Genomic DNA, 12014 nt, shown 5'->3' on the forward strand with positions numbered 1-12014 from the left:
TAATTGTGTGTGCATACGCCCGCGGCTGCCCCGCATCGTTACGGCTGCACCCATATGTCTGCGCTCCTGCGTTTTAAATTTTTGTCTATAACGCGAAGACACCGCGCCTAGGGGTTTTGTCGGATTTAAAAATACAGATGCACACTGTTTTCTATACGTGCATTTCACTTTATTTTACCACTAATTTTAGGTCTTGCATATCGCTGTCTGTTTCCACTACAGATATCGCACCTGACTGCGGAAGCCTAAATGACAGCACAAACGAGTCGAGTGCATGCTCCGACGAGGACGAAGCTACACCAAATGGGGGAACATCTGATTACCACCCCACACAAGCTAAAAGACGCATGATTTGGAAGAAGGCAAATCTAATAAGAGATCCACAGACAGTTCAGTTCTCCGGGCAAAGTGAACTCCCCGAGTTCATTGCAGAACTGGAGACACCATTCCAATACTTCAAGTTTCTCTTCCCTGGCTCGCTGATTTCACTAATTGCAGATCAGAGCGATTTGTTTGGACTACAGAAAGACGTGAGTCAGCCCCTTTGTACTACTGCAGAAGAGATCCAAGTGTTTATTGGAACGTGCATGTGGATGTCGATCATTCAAATGAGGAACACAAGGTGGTACTGGAGCGCAGTGACCAGGGTTAGCCAAGTTGCTGACAACTTTCCTGTGGGTCGCTTCGAAAAACTGAAGCATGTGGTGTACACGTATCCCGGAGGAGTACGGCCACCAGCGTGGGTCCGGTCTTAGCGAGCCGCAGGGCACGCGTTAACCGTCGCCGTGGCGAGAACACGATACTGCTCAAGTCGCAACACTTTATTGTGGCAACACCAAACGCAGTACAGCCCGTTGCAAAAAGGCGCGGCGGGAAAGCAAGTAGGCTTATCCACGCCACGGGCACAAAGTTTTACACAGGGTGCCACGAGCACGTCTCCGCGGTAAAGGTGATCCACGGAGACACCGGAACAAAGGCCCGGTTGCTCGAGCGAGGGCAAAGGCGCTCGCGTTGGCTTCGAAGGGAAACGGGTTGGCGTAGAGAGGCCACGCACTAGGACACCGTACCGCTTTTCGGCCGTGCGTACGCAGCGAGGCAACAAAAGGTGAGCGTTCGCCGCTGGCGCGAGGCGCCGTCAGCGAAATCCGACGAGCCCCCGAGCGACGGGAGTCGACGGACGGAAAAGATTGCGTGGCTCACCGTTTGCTGTCCCGGAGAGTATCTGACCGCTCCCGACACAGCGCGCGAAAACCTCTCGGGAGTCTCCGCGCGCGGCGCCACAGTCAACATCCGCTTCCGGGTGAGGGAGTTAAACGTCACTCCACTCTCCCACCACGGCAGACAGCAAAGGAGGGCAGACATGTCGGGACATGAGAACGGCAGAAAAGGCGGCAAAGCCCGCGCAAAGGCAGCGGGCCAGCCTTAATTCCCACAAGCATAACATCCACTTCGTAGACAATAGTACTCTCGGCCCAAAGGACGCTTCAGAAAGAGATCGGCTTGCGAAGGTGCAGCCTCTGATTGATACCATCAATGAACAGTTGTCACTTGTGCCTCTTGAAGAGCATCTATCGATGAACAGATTATACCCTTCAAAGGTAGAAGCTCCCTCAAGCAGTACTGTCCCAAGAAACCCAAGAAATGGGGTTACAAAGTTTTCGTGCTCTCCGGTGTAAGCGGCTTCTCCTACAAATTAGAGGTATATACCGGACAGGAGAACTCGGCGCAAAGACGTTCAGGGGAGCCCGACTGTGGAGCGAGTGGAAATGTCGTTCGCTTGTGTAGAACGGTTCCGAGAGGCGTACACCACAAAGTGTACTTCGACAACTATTTCAACTGCCCAAGTTTGCAAGTGTACCTAGAGAAGGACACAGTTCACTGCATTGGAACAGTGCGGATAAACCGGGTTCCTGGAGTGAACCTGCCTGGTGAGCAGGAAATGAAAAAAAAAAGGGGGGGGAGAGGACACTTCGAAGAAAGGGTGGCAGTTGTGGATGGAATTGAACTGTCGTGTACAAGGTGGCAAGATAACCGAGCAGTGACCCTTCTATCCTCCTTCATTGGAGCAGAGCCTGCTGCAAGGGCATCAAGGTACAATCGTCAGAAAAAGGAGCGAAGTGAGATATTGTGCCCTGCAGTTATCACCCTCCACAGCAAGCACATGGGCGGTGTAGACCTTTTACACTCCCTCATCACCGTCCCTACCTGAGATCGAAGCGATATTATTTTTGTGTTTTTCTGCACATCCTTGACTTGACAGCTGTAAATGCTTGGTTGCTCTACAAGAGGAATGCCTTGAGCAAACGAGATGAGTATGCAGAAAGACCTCTTCCTTTGGCCAACTTCAAGATGGACCTGGCTGCATCACTCTGCAAGGCTGGGAAGACTGTGGTGAAGAAGCGAGGAAGGCCTGGCAACGAGTCAATAGAACAAGCCTCTCAGGAGAAGAGAAAAAGGGGACCAACAGCTCCAGCTCCAACTAAAGATGTCCGGCTAGATCAGGTATTATTTCTCATCTATGGAGCTTTGTCTTAGGACTCATAATTGTCATTTCTTTCCTCAGGTTGGCCACTGGGTCCTTTGGAGCCAGAAGCGGCAGCGCTGCAAGTTTCCAGGCTGCACGGGAATCTGCATGAGCTACTGCGTAAAGTGTGAAGTGCACCTCTGTTCGACAAACAAGAGCAATTGCTTTTTTTTGTACCACACAACAAAATGAGTGCACCATTGTTGATCACTTACCGATTACTTCTAGTGGTATAGCAGTAATCAGTAAAGGTTGGTATAAAACAAACCTTTCTTAGGAATCAAGTGAGATAGCTATCTATTGTAGCATTTGTTCCCCCTCGCTGACTGTCTTGTAAATAAACATTACAGTTGAAATGAAAAAGGTCTGTTTCTTCTCGATTTTTTTCTGTGTGCGCGCACTGTTGCAAAAAACCAAGCATTTCCCCGAGGGTGAACATGGTTAAGTGCGAATGCACGGGGTGATGCTATGAGGGGGAGCAAAGTTAAAATCCGTTGGCGACGCTGATATCGGTGTCAGTAACGCGCCTTATATCCAGATGGTAGAGTTGCCTCCGGGACATCCATCGCACGACCCGTTCTCGACGAGAGACTGAGAGAGAAGGCGGGCGCGCAAGAGAGAGGGGTGCGTGCGCAGCTGCAGCGAGCAAGGAGAGCGGAGGAACGAGCGAAGGGGGAGGGGGACTATCAGCGTCGCGTATTCGGTAGAGCGTCGCGCTGCGGCCCGCCAAGTCCTCTTTCTTTTAAAGATAGAGAGAAGACTGCGGACGCCGCCGACGGCGGTGGATGGTTTGGCGTCGCTTATAAAGTGTATTCACACTTAAAAATGCAACGTACCCTTTTTCTGCAACTAAAAACTGTAAAAGTTTAGTACGGTTAATTTTTTTTGTTAGTAGAGTTATTTTTATGGTTTTCAACACCATAAATAATTTCACGGCAAAAGAAAAAATCGTGCATTAAAGGGCATCAAAGTTCACCATTGCTACTCAACCTCCTGCGGCGATTTTTCACGCTTCTTGAAGACTGGTGGTTTCCTTTCTGTTTGAGCAATCGACGGCAGCCTGAACATGCGAGGGATGTTATTGTATGCAGCTTCCAGGCGATAGAGAAGAGCCGACTCACTTGATCTCTGCTTTAGCAGCCCTCGCACACTTTTACCCACTCATAAAAGTTACGATGCATGGGGGCATGTTATTAATTTGTTACGAAACATGGCAGCGGCAGCAAACCTCCCCCATCTCTCACCAAAAGTGTACACATGATTGCTATCAAAAGAACGCATTTTTTACTGCCCAATAAGTGTTCTAGGTTAGCTCTGCCTTCAGTTTCCCTTTCTTTTTAAATTTGTGCATTTATTTTTCAAATTTTCATACCAAACCTGCACACAACGAAATCTTCTTTACAGCAAATTTTTCCAGGTATTTGTCAATTTCAATATATCCTCACTCCACTGTAGTCTGAGGATAGAAAACGCAAGAGAAAAGCTTTCACAGTAATATAGCAACACAGGAACTAAAAAAAATTTATCCACACAGTTATTCATCATCGTCTAACGCACTTCATTCCGAAACTCCCTAGTCCGATATGTCTTCCCACAGCTCCTCACCTTCACAACCATCAAAAGTGTTTGTAACCAAGCACTCCTGGACGGCACAACGAACGAGCGCCTCGGGAGTCGATGTTTTAGAGGTTCACGTGCACTGCATCGCTCAGGGAGCCCTACTTCAGCCTTGTGGCAAGGGTAGCTTCCGGACCTCCTGATTGCATCTACTCCGCATACAGTGCTTGAAACGGTCCTTGACTGTTTTATTTAGGCACACATCACACGGCGCTTATAATTTGTCCTTCGAAGGCAATGACAAGCTAGGCATGCGAGAGTCGTGCAGCAGCCGCTTTTTAGAGGTGACAACGAAACGCCCCAAGCACGAGTATTGATGGGAGCTCAGGCAGTGCTCCATTGCCATTGAACAAAGCCTGTCAAAGCCCGTTCAACGTCGCACAACGCTCCAGTTTTCGACCCCGGAAACTTCTCGAACAGCAGCACACAAAGAGAGCTTCCTTTCATTTCCCCCCAACCACGAATACTTCGCCTGTCTACTAAACTTCCTATTCACTGCACAGTTGCCAATGGTTCTGGCCTAATGATAATGACAGAGCCATGCAATGCCAAAACTGAAACTAAATTCTCAGCTGAAAATTCTTGAGAATGGGCACAGCCCGGGGCCGATGTTAGACAGAATGGAAGCTAGGAAAACACCTCGGACTATACGCGAGTTTTTACTTGCACGGTAACACCAGGACAAAATTGTACCAGGTATTTTTTATCAAAACATTGTACAGTCAAACCCATTTATAAGGGGTAGCAATTCTTGTCTTTTATATAAGATGTCTCTTCTGAGCATGGTACCTCGTATGCGTTTTCATATCGACCCGTAATTTACTGTAGGAACACTGGTGTCTCTTATACCCATTTGTCTGTTATATCAGTGTCTCTAATAAAGAGGTTCGACTGCATTTGCAATGTTCAGCGTCTCGACGTAACACAACAAATTCACTTCGAAATCACAACAGGCTGTGATTAGTGCTTACCTGCTCCTCCAGCTGGTCTATGCGAGCGGTGATTTCGGCTATCTGGTCGGGATCCTCAGTCTCCAGAATCTTCTGTGCCAGGGCCTCCTTGCGGTCCATCATGGACTCGAGACTCTGCTGCAGCACGTTGCTCTTCACTGCTTCCACCTGGGAAGACAAGAACACCGCCCTTTGCTCGACACGTCCTACAGCACCTCGTGCTTCTCCAAAGAAAGTAGATTAAATTATTTTTGCTAATGGCAGCATTACTTAGTTGAGGCAGGTGCGAGCGAATCTATATTTTCAGCTTTGAAAATCAAATTCAACGCGCATCTTTCTCTCAATAAATTGAGTCAGAAGATTGCCTGCATGTTAAAACCAAACCGAAACCGCGTTACCAACAGCCTCCCATCAGAAGAGTTAGACACAGTGTCGTCCACATCTAATGATGGCGATGCATGACTACCTCACGAGGTTGCATTGAATGCCTTCTCGCTCGACTGAGATATTGTAATCTGTTGCCTCATAAAGCGCAAATACTAGCAGCATCCCGCTGTTATGATGAACGCTGATGTCAGGTGAAAGTTATTTTGCACGGTGAAAATAGTTACATTGCACCCTTTTGCATGCTCAAGCTCGTGATTACGAGTGCCACAAACCAAGGCAGATGATCAGCTGTACATGGACCAGAAAAAGTTTCCACAGACCAAAAAACAAAAATATCGGGTTCTCAGAAATGGGCTCTTCGGCCAGCTGAAGCTACTCTATAGATAGGGCTACTCCAGGTAAAGACCCTGTGTGCGGAAGCAATCAAGGCGTCTGACAAAGTGTATAAATTGCCAGGACAATAAATTTTCTAATCCAAGACATACTGTCTAAATTTTTAATTTTAATGATCAACCGAAAGGAATGAAAGTTCATATTTTTCACTCGCGACAATATTTGGTCAACCTTCGATGCAAGTAAAGGTGGTTTTTCATTTCGGACGGATTCCGAAAGTTGCCGCAAGATGCGGGGCCAGCGCAAAACTGTGTCGTATAGCAAAGGTTTTTAATAGATTCTCTTCTTGGAGATTCTGCAGGGATCAAACCGATCCGTTGTAAAAAGTGCGTCCTTGCATAAAAGGGGGGCGTATAATCGAAGTTCCACATGTAGTGGAGCATACGCACTAACGCGTATGCGCCTTCCAAAGAGATCGAAAAACCCCGTGCTCTGATTGCGCGAGAACCTGTGCCACCTTTGCCAGACTTGCCGTATGCCCATTTTCCATCGCGACCTCGTTGCGACTGCTCTGTTTGAATAAACAACATCGCATTTGGTGGAGGCTGCTGAGATCCCTAAGCAGACCTGGAGCTCCGCTCTCGCAAGTTGGCCGAAAGACCACTGTACAACATGACTGACGCAGTCGCCAATCAGCCCATCCCAGCACAGCCAGCACCATCGGCTGCCCCGTCGACCTGCCCCGGCGCTACCCGTCAGCAGGACCCACCAATCTTAAGCTGCAGTGGTGAGCAAGACGTCGAAGACTGGCTGTACTTGTACGAACGCGGAAGTGCCAGCAACAAGTGGGACAATGACTCTAAGCTCGCCTATGTTATCTTTTACTTGGCTGACGTCGCTAAGCTATGGTTTACCAACCGCGGAACCGCCATCGCCAACTGGTCCACCTTTAAGACCCTCACGACCGAAGCGTTCGGCCGACCAGAGGTCCACAAACTCCGCGCTGACCAGCGTCTACGCCACCGAGCCCAGCAGCCTGGCGAGACTTTTAATAGTTATATTGAGGATGTTCTCGACCTCTGCAGGCATGTTAACCCATCTATGCCTGAAGAAGAGAAAATTCGACAGATTCTCAAGGGCATCGAGGATGACGCATTCCAGATGTTGCTGACGAAAAGCCCGACCACGGTGGCAGTCCTCGTAAGCCTGTGCCAGAGCTCCAATGAATTGCGTCGTCAGCGTTCCATCGCCCGACAGAGTGTCCCATCGCCAGATTCAATCTCGGCCGTCGCGCTCGCAAACGGCAACTTTTGCCAAGGAACTCTGTCGAACCAGATTAAAGACTTCATAAGGGAGGAAGTCGCCCGACAGCTCTCTCTGCTGCCACATAGCAATGCGCCCACCACAAGCCTCCCTTCAACACTGTAGCAGGCCATACGCACTGAAATTTGCGATGCCCTCCCTACAATTCCGGCCCCTTATCCATCCAATTCGGTACCATCTGATCTATCAACAGCCGGCTACGCACCACCTGCGCCACCTTCACCTCTCAGCTACGCAGCTGTAGTCGCGCAGCCCCCACCGCATTTAGTTGCCTTATCGGCTCCACCTCCTCCGGCCTCGCCTCCAGTTTACAGGCCCCCACCCCGCTTTTTCCGTCCATCTAATGAGTGGCGCACAGAAGACAATCGTCCTATATGCTTCACATGTGGCATCGCTGGCAACATTGCACGCTTCTGCCGCCGCCGTCCCACACCTGCGCACACATACTTCGGAACTCCTACCTACGCGCCGCAGCAGGCCACCACGTCTGCATATGAACAGAGGCACTCCGACTCGGATCGCCGCCCATCGACTGCTCGTTTCCCATCCCCTCGTCACCGATCCCTATCGCCTATGCGTCGACGACCACCTCCCGAGGATGGAAACTAATCAGTGCAGTTCCGGAGGCAAGAACTGCAACTTGTGCGCAACTCCCAAGGCCTCCATTATCGCCCCAAAATGTTGTTCATGTCGATGTTGAGGGAGTCGCCACATTAGCGTTAATTGATACCAAGGCCGCCGTTTCTGTGATGAACACAACAATTTGTCGGAAACTGAAGAAAGTGACCACATCTCTCTGTGGCATTGGGCTGTCCACGGTTAGCGCGCAACACATTCATCCCTCGTCTGTGTATACGGCGCGCGTCGTCATCCGAGACTTTTTGTACGTCGTACAGTTTTTTGTTCTACCATCTTACTCTCATGACCTTACCCTGGGTTGGGATTTCTTATCACGTCATGAAGCTATCATCGATTGTTCCCGTGCCGAAGTGTCCCTTGTGCCAACATGTGAATTTTCACCACCCGACTGTTCTCCTCTGCTCTGCAAACTCATCGCTGACGACGACACCACCTTGCCTCCAGAAGCTTCGGTCCCTATTAGCCTTTCATGTGTGGCGCAACCTGACGCAACGGTGGTATTTATGCCATCTCCGGTCTTTACTGAACGCAAGGGCATCGTTCTCCCATTTGCCGTTCTTACAATTGCGTCTCGTTTAACCGTAATGCCGGTTACCAACCACTGCAACTACCCCATCGGCTTACTTCGTGGTGAAACGTTAGGATATGTGCAACCTGTCGACCATATCGATGATATTACTCTTCCCGACGAAACGCCATGTCACATTGCCACAATCACTCATGCGTCTGGGCCATCAAGTTCGTCAGCCTTCGACAATGCTATCGATGCAGATCTACCCCTCTCGCATCGCCGCCAACTTGTTGCTCTCCTTAACAAGTTTTGCTCTTATTTCGACTTTCAAGAACCTGCTTTGGGCCGCACCACGACTACCACTCATACTATTGACACCGGCTCACATTCGCCTCTGCGACAGCATCTTTACCGCGTGTCCACCGAAGAGCGTCGCGTCATTACGGAGCAAGTAGATGACATGCTTAAACATGGAGTCATACAGCCTTATAAAAGCGCTTGGACATGACCTGTGGTTCTGGTAAAGAAAAAAGATGGCACCGTTCGATTTTGCGTGGACTATCGCCGCTTAAACAAGATTACGAAGAAAGATGTCTACCCGCTACCACGAATAGACAATGCCCTTGACTGTTTACAAGGCGCCGAGTACTTTACATCCTTGGATCAGCGTTCTGGGTATTGGCAGGTGCCAATGGCCGAATGTGATCGCCCTAAAACAGCCTTTGTAATGCCGGATGGCCTATACGAGTTCAAAGTCATGCCATTTGGGCTCTCCAACGCACCTGCCACATTTGAGCACATGATCGATACCATCTTGCGTACCCATAAGTGGAAAACTTGCTTGTGTTACTTGGACGACATCGTAGTCTTTTCATCTGATTTCCCGACACATCTTGTTTGCCTCCACGAGATTCTGACGTGTCTGACTTCTGCAGGCCTACAACTTAACTTCAAGAAGTGCCACTTCGCGGCACGAAAACTAACCATCTTGGGACATGTCATCACAAGAGACAGTGTTCTTCCGGATCCCGATAAGCTTCGAACTGTCGCTGACTTCCCGTTGCCCACATCACTGAAAGCCCTAAAAAGTTTCGTCGGTCTCTGCTCCTACTTTCGTCGCATCGTGCGCAACTTCGCGTCCATCATCGCATCTCTCACGAGTCTGCTTTCCAAGAGCAAAGGTATATCTGCATGGTCGTACTGCATCTGACGACGCATTTCACCAGCTGCGCCGCCTGCTGACCTCACCACTTATTCTTCGTCACTACGACCCCGCTGCTGCCACAGAAATTCGCACCGATGCAAGTGGCATCGGTCTTGGTGTAGTTTTGGCACAATGGAAAGACACCCAAGCCGAATACGTAGTCGCCTATGCAAGTCGCGCTCTCAAGAAGGCTGAATTGAATTACTCCGTCACAGAGAAGGAATGTTTGGCCATAATCTGGGCGTTGATGAAGTTTCACCCGTACCTTTACGGCCGTCCTTTTCGATGTGGTCACAGACCACCACTCTCTATGTTGGCTGTCCACCTTGAAAGACCCGTCCGGACACCTGGAGCGTTGGGCAGTTCCATTGCAAGAATACGACATCCGTGTTGTTTATCGTTTCGTTCGCAAGCATGCGGATGCCGATGCACTTTCGCGATCGCCATTAACACCAAATGTGGCTTCTCTGTCACGCCTTTTTACCACCTTGTCACCTATCGACACCACTGACATGCTTTCGGAGCAGCGTAAGGACCCATACCTTGCATTGTTACTCGACTACCTTATCGATCCATCTGCTGTCCCTTCCACGAGAGCGCTACGCGGGCAAGCAGCCCACTTTTCCGTGCGAGACAACATTCTGTACCACCACCACTACATGCCTGGTGGTCGGAAGTGGATCGTTGCTTTCCCTGCTCATATTCGCTCTGAAATCTGCATGAATTTCCATTCAGGTCCCCAAAGTGCACATGCAGGTGTCCTGAAAACCTACCAAAGAGTGCGCCAACAATACTACTGGCGAGGAATGTATCGCTTTGTGCAGAAATACGTTCAGTCTTGCACCACTTGCCGACAGAACAAGATACCTCCGCGGCACCTTACTGGCACGTTACAGCCGCTCCCATGCCCAGCTCGCCCATTCGACCGCGTGGGTAACGACCTCTATGGCCCCCTCCCATATAGTCGCTCTGGAAATCGATGGATTATTGTCGGTGTCGATCATCTGACACGCTACGCTGAGACTGCAGCTCTACCAGCAGCGACCGCCCACGAAGTTGCACTCTTCATTCCGCGCAGCTTCATTCTCCGCCATGGGGCTCCACGGGAATTAGTGATAAAGGTCGAGTGTTCCTGTCGGAGGTCCTCCAAGCTATTCTCGCTGAATGCAACATCATCCACCGGAAATCTACCGCATACCATACACAGACGAATGGTCTCACTGAACGGTTCAACCGCACACTTGGCGACATGCTGAGGATGTACACCTCCTTTGACCACACTAACTGGGACGCTGTCTTACCTATTGTTACCTTCGCTTACAACACCGCGACACAAGCGACTACCGGGTTTTCCCCGTTTTTTCTGTTGTACGGCCGCGAATCATCCCACCCACTCGAAACTATACTCCCGTACCGCCCTGATGCATCGAAGTGCTCCCCGCTTTCGGACGTCACCAGATACGCCGAAGACTGCCGTCAGTTGGCTCGATCTATGACAAGTGAGGCTCAAAGTCTACAAAAGACCCGACATGACGACGTTCATCACATAGCGCCCACGTTTCGTACTGGCTCCCTTGTGTGGCATTGGGTGCCCCCGCACGTTCCTGGCCTTTCTTCTAAGCTTCTGGGTCGGTACCATGGTTCATGCCGTGTCATTGAAGCAACCTCGCCGTGAATTAGATCATTAAGCCCCTAACACAATCGACATATTTGCGCCGTCGAGGACGCGAGACCGTACACGTCGACCGTCTCAAGCCTTACTACGACCCCCTCATTTTGCCTATTCCCCGAGTCGCCAGGATGGCTAATATTCACCCCGGGAGTATTGTAGTAGAGCATACGCACTAACATGTATGCGCCTTCCAAAGAGATCAAAAAACCACGTGCTCTGATTGCACGAGAACCTGTGCCTCCTTTTCCAGACTTGCCGTACACCCATTTTCCGTCGCGACCTCGTTGCGACTCCTCTGTTTGAATAAACATCATCGCACACAGTACATTTCTTTCTAACTTGAGTACGATATTATGAGAGTTAGTTCTTAACTATAAGTTCTTAACTATATATTCCTTTTAGCTAGGAGTGGAAAAAAGGTATTTGCTTACTCTAGCATAACTTTAAAAACAAGCTTCCCGATTCTTTGTTAGTGAGTGATAATTGAAGCGACAAGAAGTGTTTTGGGAAGCAACACGTTTTGCTTGTGAAACTGATCAAAAAGGCAAATATCGCAGGCACCGCAAACCAACTGAAATGGTGACGTCCGCGTTATGACAAGCAGAGCCTGTTGCAGTGCACATCCCAGCCCTGCCCGTGCACAAGCTCCAAATGAGGGGCCAGCGCACATGACAAAGGAAGAAAGCGAGGTTAGAAGCCAGCGGCTCCAGATATCGACAGACTCCGTGTCAGCTCTTTTTTTTCTCTTTCGCTCTATTGGTTATGCTGACGCCAGCCAATGGGGACGTCGCTCAACGCATAAACGGCGCTTAAGAGCTGTACTCCAAAAATACTGCCCTATTGTCCTTGTCCAG

The 12014-nt window shown here is 49.7% G+C and overlaps 1 protein-coding gene across 2 annotated transcripts in view; it reads right to left on the bottom strand.

The window, feature by feature from the left end:
- The window catches only part of LOC119182063 (snRNA-activating protein complex subunit 4), a 79556-nt gene that overhangs the window by 46090 nt on the left and 21452 nt on the right, over window positions 1-12014 (bottom strand). For both annotated transcript variants that reach the window (XM_075869456.1, XM_075869455.1), the window contains one exon: window positions 5113-5259. In XM_075869456.1, coding sequence (XP_075725571.1) covers window positions 5113-5259 — 147 coding nt within the window. The remainder of the gene's footprint in view (window positions 1-5112; window positions 5260-12014) is intronic.

The sequence above is a fragment of the Rhipicephalus microplus genome, chromosome 7 (genome assembly GCF_043290135.1).
Source record: "Rhipicephalus microplus isolate Deutch F79 chromosome 7, USDA_Rmic, whole genome shotgun sequence".
Lineage (NCBI taxonomy): Eukaryota > Metazoa > Arthropoda > Arachnida > Ixodida > Ixodidae > Rhipicephalus > Rhipicephalus microplus.